At 38.6% G+C, this 18,942-nt stretch overlaps 1 protein-coding gene across 1 annotated transcript in view; it reads right to left on the minus strand.

The window, feature by feature from the left end:
- Positions 1 to 2,885: 2,885 nt before the first annotated feature.
- LOC148815848 (NACHT, LRR and PYD domains-containing protein 3-like) overlaps positions 2,886 to 18,942 on the minus strand; it is a 124,190-nt gene continuing 108,133 nt past the window's right edge. The window contains exon 11 of the mRNA XM_088904849.1: positions 2,886 to 3,063. Within this exon, the coding sequence (XP_088760975.1) occupies positions 2,886 to 3,063 (178 nt within the window). The remainder of the gene's footprint in view (positions 3,064 to 18,942) is intronic.

Here is an 18,942-nt window from a genome sequence, read left to right on the forward strand (position 1 = left end):
GAGCGTCTAGTGCTTAAGCACCTCAAGCACTGTACATCTCCTCTGCTGGATCCTCACCAGTTTACCTACAGGGCCAACAGGTCTGTTGAAGATGTTGTTAACCTGGCTCTCCACTGTATACTCCAGCATTTAGAGAAGACAAATTCCTATCCCCACATCCTTTTTTTGGATTTCAGCTCAGCATTCAATACCATTAATCTACATAAATTATTCAGTAACCTGATGGACTTGAACAAAAACCCTGCTATGTGTCGTTGGATTCCAGACTTTTTAACACATCACCAACAGACTGTCAGGGTGAATGACAGGATATCTTGCTCTCTGACCCTCAGTACAGATGCTCCCCAAGGCTGTAGCCTATCTCCATGGCACTTTTCCCTTTTCACAAACATCTTCACATCTCAGGGTGACTCTGTCAAGATTTTCAAATATACAGATGAAACTACCATTGTTGGCCTCATCTCGAATAATGATGAGACTTGTTAAGCAGATTGACTGGGGAACAGCCTAGTGTTTGGAAAACAACATCATACTCAATGCTTCTAAAATCAGGGAACCATCATTGACTTCCGACACATCCAGGACACAAAACTTCCAGTCTTTATTAATGATCATCCTATAGAGACCACAAACTCCTTTAATTTCTGGGTACAAACATAAACAGTGATCTTAAATGGAGTACCAACACTGACCACATAGTCAAGAAAGCACAGAGAGGATGTTTTTTCTTAGGCAACTCATAAAACACAGAGTGAACTAGCAACTTCTCCTTCAATCCTAAACACACATAATCCAAAGTGTTCTGACAACCTTTATTACAGTCTGGTATGAGAACTTGGATAACTACTCAAAAGGCAAACTGGAAAGGATTGTGTCCAAAGCTGCAAAAGTGTTTGCTGTGAACTTCCTTCTATTTAATCTCTCCACCAAGAAAATCATCTCAGACCCCTCTCACCCAGCTCATAATCTCTTTCAGCTTCTCCCTTCTGGAACACGTTTCAGATCCTTCCTCTCAAGGACTGCCCACTTCAACCTCAGCTACTTTCCCACTGACATACGAACTCTGAATTCATGCTGAACTCTGAATTCCACTGTATAATGATGCTGCTACATGGAAAGCTGTTTACATAGGTATGTGACGATGTTTGTCTGTCTTCTGTTTTATTTAAATCTGTACTGTATATGTTGTATGTATGTCTCATCTGTGTTCTTTCCTGTACCCAATGCAAATTCCATTGAATTCTGTAGTGTGCCATTAAAGAATAAAGAAGAATGAAGAAAGATAGCATTATGTTTTAAGTGAGATGAATAGCTCAGGTTATGTGATGAGCTGTCACTCATGTTGTTGAAGCTTTAAGCTGAGCTGCACAAAAGTAAGACTGTAGATTTGGGAGAGTTTGAGTGCTGTAGGTTTTACCTGAGATTTTATTCTCTCCCAAATAAATCTAGACTGAAGTTTGCCCTGAAATTTGACTTTATCTGACATTAAAGAGATACGTTTTTACTGTCAGCTGATTGACAAAGCAGGCAGTGTAGCATTTGAAAACCATCAACATCACTTTCAATAAACAATTATCCAATTCAGGGTCACAGTTACCCAGAGACTGTCCCTGGAAGCGCTGGACACAAGGCAGGATTGAACCTTGGAAAGGATCCCAGTCTATCAAAAGGGACACACTCACACCAGTGCCAGCTTTCCCAGAAGCCTATTAACCTGCCAGCACATTAGTGGACTGTGGGAGAAAACTGGAACTCCACACAAACATGGGGAGAACATACAAACTCTACATAGATAGCACCCCGGGTCAGGAATTGAACTCAGGGCCCCAGTGTGATATCTCCTGCAATGAGCTGATGGACGCAGTAACCTGGAGACTGAATCCAGGTGTGGGCTCTACTGGACACAAGCAGGGGAGGCAAGAGAAAGTGAAGAGTCATTTAACATGCAGGGTTCAAAGCACAGAGATCAGTCCAAGACGTGGTCAAACGGGCAAGGTCAAAGCACAGAGAGAGAGGAGAAAATACTGAGGATACTCATAGTTTGAAAGAAGTAAATATGACTCTAAAATGAGAGATTAACAAATAGATAAGTTTCGCATACCTAACTTACTTCTAGAGCTACACCCTTTCAGATGTACAGTATGTACAATATTAGAAAACAGAGGAGGAATACTCATGAGTTAAAAGTAAGATGCAAATGAGAAAAGGAGATTGGCACTTCCACAGCAATTGAAGAAACTAAAACCATTCAAATCTGCATAAATCCACCAATTCACATTCATGGAGAGAATATAAGTAAAAAATTAATATTCAATATTGGAAGAAACATAAACTACTGAAAGAATGGCTGGGAACACCTGGCATATCCTAAACATTTTTGGTATGAAAATAAATTGGGGAAATATTCTGAAAAACAAATATTAAAAAAATATTTTTCCTCTGGGACAAACACCAGATGAGCTGCCTTCAGAGGCAAAAGATAGTTGTTTAGAACTGTCAGAACCGCAGCCATGAAATAAATCACTAGAAACTGGTTAAAGCTGGACAGAGACCTTGTGTTCAAATGAAGACTCTATGAATGAAGTCACATGAAGAATATTACCCACAGAATTCTAAACCAAAAACCAATATATATATATATATGTGTATGTAAAAAAGATGGGCAAAATAGGAAAGATTGCATATTGAATCTCTCAGTAATGAGATATTAGGAAATAACAATAGTTACAAACAAGAACTTGTATAAAATTGCATAGCAGTTTTTTTTCTTGGTATATGCCTGGCTTCTTTTTTATTTTGAAATTCCTAGGTGTGGATGTATGTGAAAAAGGCAAAAAGCATACTTAAATAAAACAATAAAATACAAAGAAATCGCCAGTGTTCACTTACCTCAGTGTTGTTAATTTACAGTTGGGTTTCGTCAGAGCTGCAGACAACAGTTTCACTCCTGAATCCCCCAGGTTATTGCGACTCACATCCACCTCTCTCAGACTGGAGTGTTGAGACTGAAGAGCAGAGGCCAGATCTTCACAACATCTCTCTGTTAGTTCACACCATTTCATCCTGCAGACAAAAAGACAGGAGCAAAGCTGAACATCTGCACAGCTCTTCCACATCTTTCTGTCCAAGTCTTCACTACAACACCCAGCTCAGCAGTAATATACAACATCATGTCATTATCCATCTCAGAATGTCCATGGATGAGGATGATGAAGATAACTGCTGCTTCAGATTTTGGGTTCCAGAAGGAAGAAGAATGATGAGAAGAAACTGTCAGGAAGGGAGACAGTGGGAATAAGGGAGACACATGGAGGTACAATGAAAAGGGAAACAGAAAGAAAGACTTTGACTTTTAACCATAATAACAAATGCTTTACATTTATGATTATATTTTATTATGACATCATCTTCTTACAGTTATAACATTGGGTTTATTGTTGTTGTTGTTGTTGTTTTTCTTCAAATCGTTTATTAATCCCAAATGTAAATTAGCAACACTGGAGTAAGTCAACTGGAGACTTTTTATTGTTATTTGTACTGTAGATATGCTGAGAAAAACAATTCCATTTGTAGAAAATAAACCATTTGAAGAAAAAAGCAGGGTTTTTGTAAAAAAGTTATAAAAAATAACTAGCATACACACTACCCCAATATACTGTACGAAACCCCCTAAAAAAGAAACAAAATAGAAAATGATCATGAAATTAAACAAACCCCACCCCTCCCACAAATATACAACACGGTACACTTTTTACACATGAAAGACTCTCTACACAGACTCTCACATGTAACATAGTCAAAACACACTGACACCCTCAAACAAGAATCTTTACAGTTTTACTAGAGGAATTCTAGTAAGATCCTTCTCTTCACCAACTCCTCAAACACTCTCCTCCTCGACAGACCCTCCACCTGAGACTGTGTTTATCCTGCTTGGGTCTGGCCCAGCAGAAAGTGCTCTGGGTACAATTCTCTTCTTATTGACATAACTCACCCTGAACACAACAGCAGGGCTGCTGAGGGCCAGACTAAGGTTAGAGAAGAGACTCAACATGGGAGTCAGACAGGAGCAGGTGCTATAGCAGTGAAAGTGTGCTAGTGTCACAGCACAGAAGTGTAACCATAACCAGGGGTGTAACATTAAATTCATATGGTATAAAATACATGAGATGACCTAGGTTCTTAATATGACCGATATTTTGGCCCACTTCAGTCAATTGCACAAAAAACAAAACTTTTAATTTGGCAGTGCCTCCACTGGAAACAGTAATCAATTTGTAACTATATTAGACTTTTCAGGAATTTCAACCGTAACTCTACTAGTGATCACAAGATGACTTCACAAGGCTTGTGTTCCCAGTATATTACAATGAGCAAATATCCTCCTTACTTTCTGTAATTTAAAATTGAAAAACGCATATAGACCACACTGCATTGTGAAATTTCTCAAACCAACAACATATATGAATAACCATTTGAGAAACTAAAAAAAAAAACAACATTCACTATAAAGGAATGTACGGAGTCTCTTTAACCAAAAACATCGTTGGCGCGCTTGTTAAGAGGCGAGATGATACTGTATATTCCCCAAATTTAGTAATTTCACAAACTTTTAAAAAATGTGCTTTAATATTGGATAGTAAAAGTAAAGTCAGTAAAAAAAAAACAGGTTTGTCTACGATAAAACAGTAAAATAGATTTGAGTTCTGACTACAATAAAACAAACGGTCCGGTGAGAATAATGTGTATCCTGTCTCCACTGTTCTGAGCTGTAAATCAGGTTCACTCGCAGCCTCTGACGATCGAGAAACTTGGTGCCTCTTCACTGCTCTCCGCAGATCCCGAGTGTTTTCTTTGAGAATGAATGCGGATGCCTTGCACGTCGTCTCCAGATGTTTTTCCAATGCAGTCCATTTCTCTCTTTTCCCGATAATCTCTCCTCTTTTCCTCCAGTTGTTAATTAAAATTAAACTCACCCCCTCCGAGCTCACTAGCCGATCTGTATACTCCGGATCTCTCCACAGTGCTGTCCTAATACTCGCTCTCTACCTTTTGTTTCTCTCAGGACATGTAGCCTCGGACCTCCTCCAGTTCAATGAGCACACGGCATGTTTATGTAACCCGGTTGAATTACAATATATACTGTAGGACGGTGCAGTGGCTCTGTGGCTGGCAGGTTGCCGGTTTGTATCCCGTGGCTGGCAGATGAATCCTACTCTATTTAGCCCCTGAGCAAGGCCCTTAACCGCAGCTACTCCAGGGGTGCCCTATAGATGGCTGGCCCTGCGCTCTAACCCCAAGCTTCTCTCCCTGTCTGTGTGTCTCATGGAGAGCAAGCTAGGGTATGCAATAAGACAAAGAAATTGTATATGGCCAATAAAGTTATCTTATCTTAATATAACTTGCATTTTACCTAAACATATTTACATAAACATTATATTCACAAACTTACCAAAACAACAAAAAATACATATTAAAACTTTAAAATTCACACAGCGCTACAGAAGGGACCGACAGACTCTGCTGGATCTCCAAGACTCCCCACAAGAGGTGGGACAATGCGCTGTTTTTGGGAGTGCGGAGTCCACCGGCTTACTGTTTGATATCTCCGAAGGAGACAGAGTGCCGGTGTGAAATCAACATGTGGGAGAGGTATTCTTATTTTAAATATTTTAAGAGTGAGCGATATTACTTTGTGGAGAGACGAATATAAATTGTTCTCTATCTAGGGAGAGAGAAAAGTTCTGGAACTTTCGGCGCGGTTTTATGACAACAGATTTAGTCAGTCACGTGAGCATTTAATATAGGCAGGCTCAATTAGATACAGTACATCATTGGCTGATATAATCAATCAACATGGCGCCGGGGAGTGGAGACATGTTGCTTCTCGTCTGTATGTCTTTATCTGTTTTCGTATTGTGGGGTTTTTGTATTCAGTGTATCTTTTCAGCAATTATTTATGACCGACAAGTGCTTGTGGAGATTGGATCGAGAACCGGGGATCTAAACACAGATATTTCCTATCCTGTGCCTCTGCCTACGGACCCCCCTCCACCTGACTAGGAGCAGAGCTGGCGAATGCGACAGACGCGGAAGCGGGGAAGACTTCAAGCGAGAGTGAAGCGCTGCGGCTACCGGACCCCACTCCTGAGTGTCCTCCTGGCCAATGTGCACTCCGTAGAGAGCAAGATGGACGAGTCTAAAGCCATCAGAGGAATTGTTGTATTCTCTCTCGCCGAGACCAGTAATTCTGGTTTCTCACTTTTCTCCCCCTTCCCACTGGTAAGTGTTATAGGAGCATAAAGGCAAGTATGTCCAGATTCAGAGACAGTTTCTTCCCACAAACTGTCAGATTACTGAACTCTACCCCTACCGCTGGCTCACACCGATTTATTTTCTAAGATGAATGCTATTTAACTTGTTGTTGCTGCCGCTGTTCTGTGTTTTGATTTTGGTGTTAATGTGTTTGTAGTGGAGCATACATGTAATGAAAGTTAGAGGGCCGTAATCGCTGGTACTGTTTCTTTTGTTTTTTTTAACATTCAGAATTAGGCTATTGTTGTCACAGCATTGCACAAACCTATGGATTTCTGACCTATACAGTTGAGCTGCCTCCTCTGTGCATTGAGACAAGAACAGCTGTATCATCTGAAAATTTGAAGATGAAGTTGCTTTGACTACTGATTGCACAATCATTTGTATAAAGTGTGATCAGACTTTGAGAGCTCACACAGACCTGAGGGGCACCTGTGCTAATGGATCTTGATTCCGAAAGAAAGTGTTTTATTGACCTACTGACAATACTGTGTAGAGTTTGTTAAAAATGAATGGTACCATCTTATAATGTAATGGTTAACGGACATTTGCTTCAACTTGCTTATCAATAGATGGGGATGCAGCATATTAAATGCAGAGCTGAAGTCCACAAACAGCATCCGAGCATAGGCATTGGGGTCCTCTAGGTGATTAAGAACCAGATGCATAATGCTGTTGATTGCATCATCGGTGCCCCGCCGCTGTTTATATGCAAACTGATATGGATCCAGTACAATGCTCACTTCTGAGCACAGATGGATACCATAATCCTCTCAAAGCATTTCATAACAACAGACATCAGTGCTACCGGCCTGTAGTCATTGTTATCTGAGGGACAGGGCTTTTTAGGTATTAGCACGATTATTGCTTTTTTCCACAGCGCTGGAACAGAGTGAGAGTCAGCAGACTTCTGAAAGACAGGGCACCATGCTGGTTATAAATCCTCTGCACAATTTTTTAAAAGAGAGACAGAGATGCCATCGGGGCCTGTTGCCTTTTTCGCACATATGTGCTTGAAACATTGTGTGGTCATCTGTGGAATTATTACAAGCCTACCAGCACTACTGTCAGCTGTAATAGTATCTAATATACTATCACCTGCAACAGAGAAGTCCTGTGTCTTAAACCTCAGATAAGTCAGTCACATCATTTGCTTTAGCCAGCTCATCCATTGTATGGATGCTCTTCTTTGAAGAATTCATGTTTGTGACTGTTTTCATTGTTTGCCACAGTCTCCTGGAGTTCATTGTTTCAAAGTCACTCTCCATTGTCTCCTTGTGTTAATACCTTAAATTTCTGAGTTTTAGTTTAAGCTATTTCTGCAGTAATTTCAGTTGCACTTGATCCTGGTTTTTAAAAGTGAGTTTTTTACGGTTGATGCAGTCTATCCCATCCTTAGTTATATATATGGTTTATTATTTGGGTACACTGTTAGAGGCAGCAAGAGGCACATCAGAGGGGTGACCCTACATTAACAGCATCATCCGAGATGTAGCACAGACAGAATCTGATATGAATATCTGCCTGTACACTGCAGGGTATACAGTCCCAAATTAGCTCACATCCAGTCCACACAGTGCCAGCAGCCCAGGTCCATGTCCAGCAGGTGGTGTAAGTGGGGGACACTGGCTCAGACCAGTCTGCTGTGAAGAATAAGAAGTGATCCAGTTCTGTCTCCATTCTAGTATTGTGGCTGATGGGTTGTTTAAGAGGGGAGATACAGTAGAGCAGTGGGTAACATGGCTGTATCGCAATACTGGAGTCCTGGGTTCAGTTCCAGAGCTGGGGAGCTGTCTGTGTGGAGTTTGTATGTTCTCTCCATTTCACACTGGTTTCCTCTGTCCACCCTCTGGTGGACTGACAACCAGTCCAGGCTCTTGCGTTGAGCCCATTTTTTGCTAGGATAGGCTCTGGCTCACTCATGACCCTGAATTAGAAACCATGACAGACTGGGCATCTCCTCCTCTCTCTTAACACACAGACAGCGCCACTCCTCCAGCAGACTGAGGAGGAAATGAGGCAGTGGGGACAGGTCAACCCCACAGGTAATCAGTAGAAAGTGGACCAGGGCAAGTTTGAGGTCTCCTGCTCGACTAAGCAGGACACAAGGCTGGGCCACGAGCAGGTGTGACAACAGTTGAAAGTCATCTAGTGATTTTCACAGTGCCCTGACGTCTTGCTCTCCCCCAGCCATAACCATGATGTCATAAGTGTACTCTGAGTCCCGGATAGTAGGATCAGGGCAGCCTGGGATGGACAGCCCCTTACTGACCCAACGCAACTGATATAGAAGAGGCTCAATGGCAAAAGAGTGGAGTATCTCCAAAAGTAAGACTATACCAGTGTATTTTCACAACCAATCTCCAGCAGTGATCACTGGATTTAAAAGGTACTGTAAGATAATGAGATTTACTAATTTCTTTAATTCTTGTTTGTTGTCCTGGATGTTTCTGTCTGCTGACATAAAAGAAATCTAAGGATTCTACTGTATACTGTATACTTCTACTATATAATGGCTTTTTCAATTCCAGAGATATTATAACATGTTTGAGAGGACATCATTCCAGGTAGAAACTGACTATTTGGCTGCAGGTCTTATCAGGCTAGACTAAACTGTATCTTTAAACACAAAAACTGAAATGAAAAATAATTCTGGGTCCAGAAAACACATTTGATAGAGTATTACAGCCTTTTGAAACTTGTAGGGAAACTTGTAGGGAATTGGGTTTTTATAATGGTTTTATTGCTTGGCTACATGCAATGTAAAAAGAAACAAATGCACAAGAACAGGGTCATGGTATTCTGTCAGAGAGCTTTAATTCATACAGGGGAACAAGACGAGGAGATGCTTGTCACCGCTGATTTATTCTCTCAGAGTATACGACAACAGAAGGATACAGAGGGAGGTGATATAGCGGGAGGAACACACAATCAGGCTCTTTATAAAGATTATGTTAATATATACAGCAGAAATTCAGCATCTTTTCCTGTTCTCACAGATGTAATCACAGACTACAGCAACTTTTCAGAATAGGAATTAAACAAAGAAAATTTTGAAGCAATGTTATTGGGGAATCTATATCCCTGGAGATAAAAAATAAGTTTAATTTATGCTAGGATTGGGATAAGATAAAATGTTGTGCAAATGCAATACCCAGAAACCTAGAAAACATTAAAATGTAACTAAGAGGTGCTAGAAAATCAAGTTAAGATGCCTCTCTCATTCTTGAGAAGGATGAAGACGGCAAGAATGAAGTTACTTCCAGGGTTTCTGTCTTGTTCTAGACCTTTCTGATGCCCCTCAATGACCATTACTAAAATGTTTGTCTATTTGATGTGGTTTAAAGTCAGGGTCCCATACTACTGTATTTCTCTCAACCCCTCAAAACAACTATTCCTCTATTTAGTTTCTTTCACAATACAAATTATTTTCTTTGGCACTACTGGATTTAAATTGCGGAATGTATTTATTTTCACAATGCTTTGAGTTATATTGAGTGTAAAACAATGTTTTAAGTGTGATGAATAGCTCTTCACCATTTTGCTGGGGAGCTGTCACTCTGGTTGTTGAAGCTTTAAGCTGAGCTGCATAGAAGATGGTAGATCTGGGAGTTTGAGTTTTGTAGGTTTTACCTGAGGTTGTCTTCCCTTCCAAATAAATCTAGATTGAAGTTTGTCCTGAAATTTGACTTTATCTGACATTACAGGGATAAGTTTATACTGTCAGCTAATTGACAAAGAAGGCAGTATACCATTTGAAAACCATCAACATCACTTTCAATAAACAATTATCCAATTCAGGGTCATGGTTACCCAGAGCCTGTGCCAGGAAGCACTGGACACAAGGCAGGATTGAACCCTGGACAGGATGCCAGTCTATCAAAGGGCATACTGTCATACCAGTGCCAGCTTTCCTAGCAGCCTATTACACTGCCAGCACATTTGTTGATTGTGGGAGAAAACTGGAACACCAGAACAACATGAGGAGAACATACAAACTCCACACAGAAATCACCCCAGGTCTAGAATTGAACCCAGTACCCAGAGTGATATCTCCTGTAATGAGCTGATGAAAGCAGTGGCCAGGAGTCAGGATACTGAATCATGGTAGAGGCTCAGCTGGAAGTAAGCAGGGGAGGCAGGAGAAAGTGAAACTAGAGACGCGATCGAAAAGGCAGGGGTTGAGCTGAGAGGAACTGATTAAAGCAACAGGGAGAGTCTGAAGTACCCAGAGACCTAGAAACCATATTAAAATGTAACTATGGTGCTAGAAAATCAGATATAAGACTTCAATAGATGGTAATTGATGCCTCTCTCATTCTTGAGAAGGATTAAAACAGCAAGAATAAAGATACTTCCAGGATTTCCATCTTGTTCCTGACCTTCCTTATGCCCCTCAATGACCATTACTTTTTTATGTGGTTTAAAGTCAGGGTCCCATGCTATTTCTCTCAAACCCTCAAAATGACTTTCTTTGGCATTACTGTATTTGCAGAATTTATTTTCATAATATTTTGAGTTATATTAGGTGTAAAATAGCAAGTTAACTGTCCTACCAGAGCTGATAGAATACTAGGTCACTGCTAATGTACCTGGGACCCTGCCTTTTGCACCTATTTTAAAGAACTGCTTCAAAATTTAGATCACTGAATCATTTTGGTTATCACGATTTATAAATAAAAATGAAAAAATATCAAATCAAAAGTTAAAACAGTTAAGGTCCGCAGAAGCTATAGAAAGCCTGAGAGGGAGTTGTAAATGTACAGATTGGAATGTATTTAGCTCTGCTTGTGCCTCTTTGGATGAATACACTGATACTGTTACTACCCTATATAAGTTTCTGCGAAGAGGCATGCATTCCTACAAAAACTATCAAGACATAAGGTAACAAGAAACCGTGGTTCTCAAAAGAACTTCAGACCTACGCCGTAAAAAGAGCAAGGCTTTTATTAAGGGTGACCGGCCTGAATATACAGTATCTCAGCCAAATATGAACTGCACTCTGCAGTGAGGAAAGCTAAGAGCAACTACAGTAAAAAAAACTAGAGGAACAATTTGCTGACAACAACCCAAGAAGAGTTTGGAGAAAAATTCAGGAAATGACCAACTACAAGGAATAAAACTCCATCACCTTACTGGATGATGACCCCAGTCTCCCAGATAAAGTCAAACAGTTTTATGCTCACTTTGAAAAACCTGATGTGAAGGCCTCTTCATTACCTTCATTTTCATCTACCCCTTTGCCTGCTCCTTTCTCCATCCATACCAATGAAGTAAGAGCAATCTTCAAAGAACAAAATCAAAGAAAAGCCATATAAATACACTGGCTCCTGTGTTTACCAACATTTATAATACTTCACTCCTTCAGCAGAAAGTCCCTCACAGTTTAAAAATATCCACTATAATACCTGTTCTTAAATCTTCAAAAATATCTCGCCTCAACAACTACAGAACAGTTGCTCTGGCTTCGATGGCTATGAAAGCCTTTGAGCGTCTCGTGCTTAAGCACCTCAAGCACTGTACATCTCCTCTGCTGGATCCTCACCAGTTTACCTACAGGGCCAACAGGCCTATTGATGTTGCTGTTAACGTGGCTCTCCTACTTCTGATGCATCCAAAACACAAAACTTCCAATCTTTATTAATGTTCTTCCCATAGAGACCACAAACTCCTTTAATTTCTGAGTACATACATAAACAGTGATCTCAAATGAAGTACCAGCACTGACCATATAGTCAAGAAAGCACAGCAGAGGATGTTTTTTCTCAGGTAACTCAAAAAACACAAAGTGAACTGGTAACTCCTTCAATTCTACACAGCCATAATCCAAAGTGTTCTGACAACCTCTATTACAGTCTGGTATGGGAGCTTGGATAACTACTCAAAAGACAAACTGGAAAGGATTGTGTCAAAAGCTGCAAAAATTGTTGCCTGTGAACTCCCTTCTATTTCATCTCTCTACCAAGAAAATCATCTCAGACCCCTCTCACCCAGCTCATAATCTCTTTCAGCTTCTCCCTTCCTTCTTCCCAGTCCTCTCAAGGACTGCCTGCTTCAACCTCAGCTACTTTCCCACTGCCATACGAACTCTGAACTCACGTTGAACTCTGAATTCCACTGTATAATGATGCTGCTACATGGAAAGTTGTTTACATACAGATGCGGCCATTCAAAACAAGCGGGCGATACCGCATTATTTTGCGGTGCAGTTGAAGCAGCGTACCACAAGTTACGGTATTAATACAGTAAATTCTCGCATAGTACCGCATAATACCATGTGGTACCGCAAGTAAAAAAATAGTATCCAGAATTTCCGCAAGGTGGAGCTAATAAAGCTCAACCTCTCATGTTTGCGCTGTAGCCATCAAATTCTTTACCGAAGATACTATATTACTAATGGTATTTATAATTAATGACCTTAGACAAGCCATAAACTCAAAGTATTGCCCTGGTCCACATTATTTTTTTCATTGACAGTCTTTGTAAAAGTAACACCACAGCATTTCGTTGATCCAATCACACATTTGTTTCCAATCATGCAAAGTACAGTAATTTTTGAGAATCTCCGATTCACCATGCCTTTCACATGCTCATAAAAGATTGATTTAGGAACATAAACATATTACTGTATGTAAAGTGTACTGTATACGGTATGTATATATATATATTTAATGTATTTACTGTGCTCCTTTAAGTATTGAATATTTATATGGAATTTTACCACAGGAAATCTTAGTAGCTGAGCATAAAAAGAATAGAAGCATAACACGTGTGAAGGCCATAAACAATATTAATTTTGGAACATAATCAAACAGTATTACAGTATGTAAACTATATATGGCTGGTCTTGGTACTTTAAAGAAAAAATACACACCAGTATTCCATTTCTCCCTAAACATTTTAAGCATCGAAGTCTTTAACTGACATGTGAAATAACGTGTATAAAAAGTGGTAGTTTTAGCTTTTCTGCGAATACGCTCGATAATGGAGTCAACAAGCATACTTTTAGAATTTGATTAATAGGGAATATAATGTGGAATAGCGTATCTAAAGAAATGAATAATGATATAATTATATTCATGTACTGCAACACAAGAATAACATACGCTGTACAATGTCTGTTGATACTGTGAAACCTCATCTGACCTTGTGGGTGGTCCTGTGGTCTACGTGGCTAACTACTAAACCACCAGTTACATGTTCAAATCCAACCAGCGCCGTGACTTTTATTTTAACAAACATTTCTTTGAAAAAATAGAATAGAAATATTATGGACAATTAATTGACAATAAATATAGAAAAGCAAATATTAAATTTGGGAAATTTGGTTTCCAGTGTAGCTGATCTTTTGCTGCCTGGGTAAAGTATCACAAAGCTTTAGAGAACTTAACATTTCTGTTATCAACAAATTGTAAATACGATGTTTACGTTTGCATTATTATTTTTTCACTTGAGGGTATGGAGGATTGTCAGCTGTCACTGATACCAGACCCCTCTTAGGCTGCGCAAACAATCTTTTAAATTTTAATAGAGAAATGGAGACTGTACAGTATGCGTTACAATATAAACATTTATATTGATTTAAATCGCATTTTGATTTAAATCGCAAATGCGTGTTTAATTAAATGTATTTTTTGATTCACAATTAGACAAATGCAACATAAATTGTTATCTTTGTCTTCTAAGTATCTTAGTAAACTTTCAGCATAACTTTCTCCCTGTTTAGATTTATTTTTCTTGGGATTTTGGGATCAAACGTGGAAAGATTAGATTGTAATCGTTTTTATTTTTTAAATACATTTTAGAAAAGTGTAATCTATACTAAAAAGCTGTATTTATTTAATACCACTCGATACTTATATTAATGGAGTTTAGTTGATACTGTTTAAACTTTTATTTATTTTTAATTGTATTACAGCATTGTACACATGCTTAAAAGAGAAGAGAGAAAACACAAGCTTTCTTCAGGTGTGAGGGTCTTCTGCTCAGAATGAAACGCTAAAATGTAATGTAGGCTCTGAATGGGTTCAATTATGATTTGGGCTTGATTAAGGTCGCTGCCTTTCATCTAAAATCCTGCTTGAATCCTTCTAAACTAAAAATTAGTGTTAGTGAGTTCTAAATAAAGAGGTATCCAGGTAACAGTGAAACGGGCGGACAGTCTGGGGAGATCGCCTGTTTTCCATGTAAATAGTTCCCTGGTTCCGCACCCCTTGGTGTTTCTCTCGCTCTCTCTCAGGTCACCTGATCATTAGCTCGAAAGATTTCAGTGCTTTGTATATATTCTACTGGCAGTGGGAGCAGGGTGTGTGGGAACAGGTTTGGTTGAAATTGCATTGGAGATCTACAGTGTGTTCTTCACACCTGAAACATTTTCTCTGAAAGCATTTTCTTCCCAGTTTAGCCGATCTTGTTACAGCATGTTACAGTTTACTATTACTGACCATATTAATTTTAAGTGCTTAATGCCATTTTTTGACCACGCACGAATATTCTTATGTCCATATCTTCGCAAGGGAATCAGTGCGAATTGTAATACTAATTAAATGACCGCGGGCACTTTCCACCCCCTCTGACAGCAGGAACATTCCTATTCTTAGCTCAGCAGCTCATTACAATATAAGGGTGTTCAAACCATTTTTTTTACACACTGACACAGCGACGCGTTGTGAATCTGTTTTTCCGTGTTTACAAAGAAATTGGAATAAGTCCCTTAATTATCATTAAGCACAGCTTTTTCACCACTTAGACTACTTTTTGATACCATCCTTAGACGAAGCAGAAACTTGTATTTTCTAATGACATTACAAGTGGAAAGATTACAGATTTTAATTGTCTTTAATTTTGTTATGTTACACATTTTAGAAACGTTTCATCTATACAAACACCCCAAACCTATTCTCGATTGTATTTCCGAATGTTATGTTACACTTTTTCTTACCAACATCTCTAGTCTTTTATCCTGCAATAACTCAGCCAACACTTAAATCCCCAAAAGCTGCTTGTGTTAATTTCTTTAAATCACAAATATCATATGTATATACTGGCCATGTTATACTCTGCATTGTGGAATAATAGTTTATTTTAAAGGGAACTAGAGAAACTAGGAACTAGAGAAATCAAGAAAGGCTTTTTTTTCTAGAATTAATAAATGCACATCCTGTTCACTGGGGAAATTAAATCCACACTGAACAATCTTCAATATGTTCAGAATATGACAGCGAGAATCCTTACAGGGATGCATTACACCATTACACTCCTATCAGGTTTCGAGTCAACTTCAAAATCCTCATCCTCATTCAGTACCTATATGGCTTATTATCTGTCTACTCCCCACCTTTGTCCATCTGACTCTGGTCTTCTAGCTGTCCTCAAGAACATCTACATTCTGTGGGTGACAGGACCTTCTCTAGCTGCACCCCAGAGCTCTCGATTTGTATCCCCAGTGATATCAGTCACGTAGCCTGAGTGCATTTAAATCTAACCTCAAAACCTTTCTTTTCAGAAGACTTAGTGTCTGTACAGTATCTGCTTCATTTTCTAATTTTGGTAGCACCTCTAACTGCTTGTCTTTCTTGTATGTATTTACTTTGTAATCTGTGGTCCTTTTAACTGTTTTTACATCTACTGTATTGCTTTGAGATGCCACCTTTAAAGGTGATATATAAAATCAGGTTTTTTATTATTGTTATAGAGAAACATGATCAGATTTTCCCTGGTTCAGAAAAAAAGATCTAAAGTATACTAGTTTGTCACTCTTCTCATCCCCTCTTTGCTAAACTAATCTGATCAATCTAACTGCCTATTTTCTGTGCTTTCTCTATCCTGATAGATTTGCAATTATTCTGAAAATTTTCTTCTTGAAATAACTCATTTCTAAATTCCTTTTTTCACCATTAACATCTTGCAGTAACTCTGCGACAAAATATATACTTAGCTCAACCTGACAGTTCATCCTGCTACCAACATTGAATAAAAAAAATCTTAAGATTTCTATATTATGTCTTTATTTAGTGGTTTCATTAGTGACAAAGGCTAAACTTTCTTGGAAAAATGTCTTTTATGTGTTGCGGAAAAACTGACTTTCTTTAACAAAATATATTTACAGATCCTTTCACCTGGCAATCTACCTGAATGCCCAACTATCTGAGAAGCCCTCCATGAAACCATGTTTGCTATTAAGTCATTTAGGGCTCACTGACAGAATTGCTGTTTTTATGCATGCTAATTTTCTGATTCCTCACTCTGTTTCATATTTAGAGATTGATAAGACTTCATTGATCGCGAAGGGAAATTGATGTACATGATGAACATGTTTGCATGTTCTTTTGTAACATACACCTTTTTGTGATTTTTGTGTATATCTAAGCAAGTGTTCCTGCATCCCTCTTCTGCACTATATAGAGTCATGGCTTTTTTTCTGTTTGCTTATTTCAAAGTCACACCTGCTCCATGTCTAAAACTTTTTGCTCATGTGCATTTTTGTATTTTTTACACTCCATAACTAAAAAGCCAAATAGGAGTGGCTTAAGCGACATACACAGTCATGTAACTGACAGTTTGAGGTAGCCTATCGTGTAAATTTCGCTTTGTTGCTGATAGGTTAAGCTTTCGAAACTCAGCCCTAAAGTCATGTGACTGATTTTTTGCCCTGTTTCGTTGGTTAAATGTAAAGATCACAAGCACCACCATGGTAACTGGGATGTGTAGTTTTTAATTCAGTTTGAATTATAACTGTGCGTACTGTCTTCATATTTGGCTAGGGCTTTAAAGAGAGGGTGCGCCAAAAAATTTTGGTGCCGTCGTCGCGGAAGAATTTGACCTCGGAATGTTTGACCAGTGTACTTATAGGCACATCCCGGAATTTTGACTTCACAGTGTAATGAAGAAATTTTAAAGACTACTTCTTAGCATAGATAAGAAAAGCTTGAATTCCCATGGACAGTTTCTTATACACATATCTTTTTCTGTTGTCTTTGTTGATCTCTTGAGGATCCTTGTGATATTTTGAGCTCTCGTTGAATGATAAAAGTGTTGCAGTTTAAATAATTTTCGTTGTTAGAAATTATGAAACGCTCTGTTAAAAGCAAGGGAGTTTTTATATGTTATAGTAAAAGAAAATGCCAGATGAACTAGGGATTGAACAGTTTTTCAGTGCTTGTACTATCGATGGAAATGTTCAAATAAATGTGCTAAAGAAATAAACAAAAAAGTAAATTATTACTTTATCATATTGGCTAGCTAATGTCCCATCCTTGTTAGTTAGATCAACGAAATGCTGTGGTGGGTGTTACCTTTTGTCGATTAAAAAATAAAGTCTTTTCATTTAAAATGACGGTTGCAAATAGTGTGGACCAGCGTAATACTTTGAGTTTTACTGGTGGAGTTCATACAGGTGTGTCTGGATATCTTGGTCAAATATTCGGCTAATGTGTATTGTCTGTTTAGGGTTCTGTAGCATTCCACATGGCTGGGCAGCTTGTTCCCCCCTCCAGCTGGAAGACTCGACCCCTTCTACTTTGAAAATACCTGTGAAACCAGTTTAATTGTCACAGCCAGCACTCCCGCAGAGAGTGATGAAAACCACATGTAAGACTTTGGTGCTTAAAATGTTTAGGGAGAAATGAAGTATTGGTGTGTATTTTTTCTTTAAAATACCAATAACAGCAACATACAGTTTACTTAATATGTTTATGTTCCTAAATTAATATAGTTTATGACCTTTATGACCTTCGTTATGCTCCTCTGCGTTTTATGCTTAGCTACTAAAATTTCCCTTTAGTGGTAAAATTCCATACAACTATTCAATACTAAGCGGATTAAAATGTGCACAGTAAAGAGATTAAATGATTAAGTCTTTTCACTAATGACCAATACACCACATTATCTTCCGTGTTGCATTAACATTGGAATGTTTTTTGTGTCAAAAGAAGCGATACACAACCTGTCTCCTCCATAACTCTTCAGTTTACAGAGAAATTCCGCCAGAGCCTCACAACATTGTCCAATAATACTCTTCTTGTGTCTAATTTTAAGTTAAGCAGGATTTGAGCTACAGACCATAACAGACCAAAAAACAGAATCCACCTGTGATTTGGGTGTTAACAAACCGTGTTTACAAAGAAAGTGAAATACAGTAATACTACCAGCTATATAGATACATAGGTTTAGATATTTAGATCCTTAAATTAATATCATTATCTCGATCATAAAACAAATAATTCCAGTCGTGGAATCTGACTGGCTGACACCTTGCTGAAGCGGTACCATAATCTCTAGTACTCAGACACCCCAGAAATTTGACTTTTTACTGTGTGATAAATTTTAAAGACTACTTCTTAGCGTAGATAAGAAAGAATAGATAAAAAAGCTTGGATTCTCATGTATCTGATACAAGTATCTTTTAATACAGTTTTTGCTGTGCTCTTGAGGATCCTTGTGATATTTTGAGCTCTGGTTGAATGATAAGTGTTGCAGTTCAAATAATTTTCGTAGTTAGAAATTATGAAACGCTCTGTTAAAAGCAAGGGAGTTTTTATGTCCATTGCAGTAAAAGAAAATGCCTGACAAAGTAGGGTTGGACAGTTTCCAAGTGCTTGTACAAATGTGCTAAAGAAATGAACAAAA

The sequence above is a fragment of the Atractosteus spatula genome, chromosome 24, assembly GCF_055471065.1.
Source record: "Atractosteus spatula isolate fAtrSpa1 chromosome 24, fAtrSpa1.hap1, whole genome shotgun sequence".
Lineage (NCBI taxonomy): Eukaryota > Metazoa > Chordata > Actinopteri > Semionotiformes > Lepisosteidae > Atractosteus > Atractosteus spatula.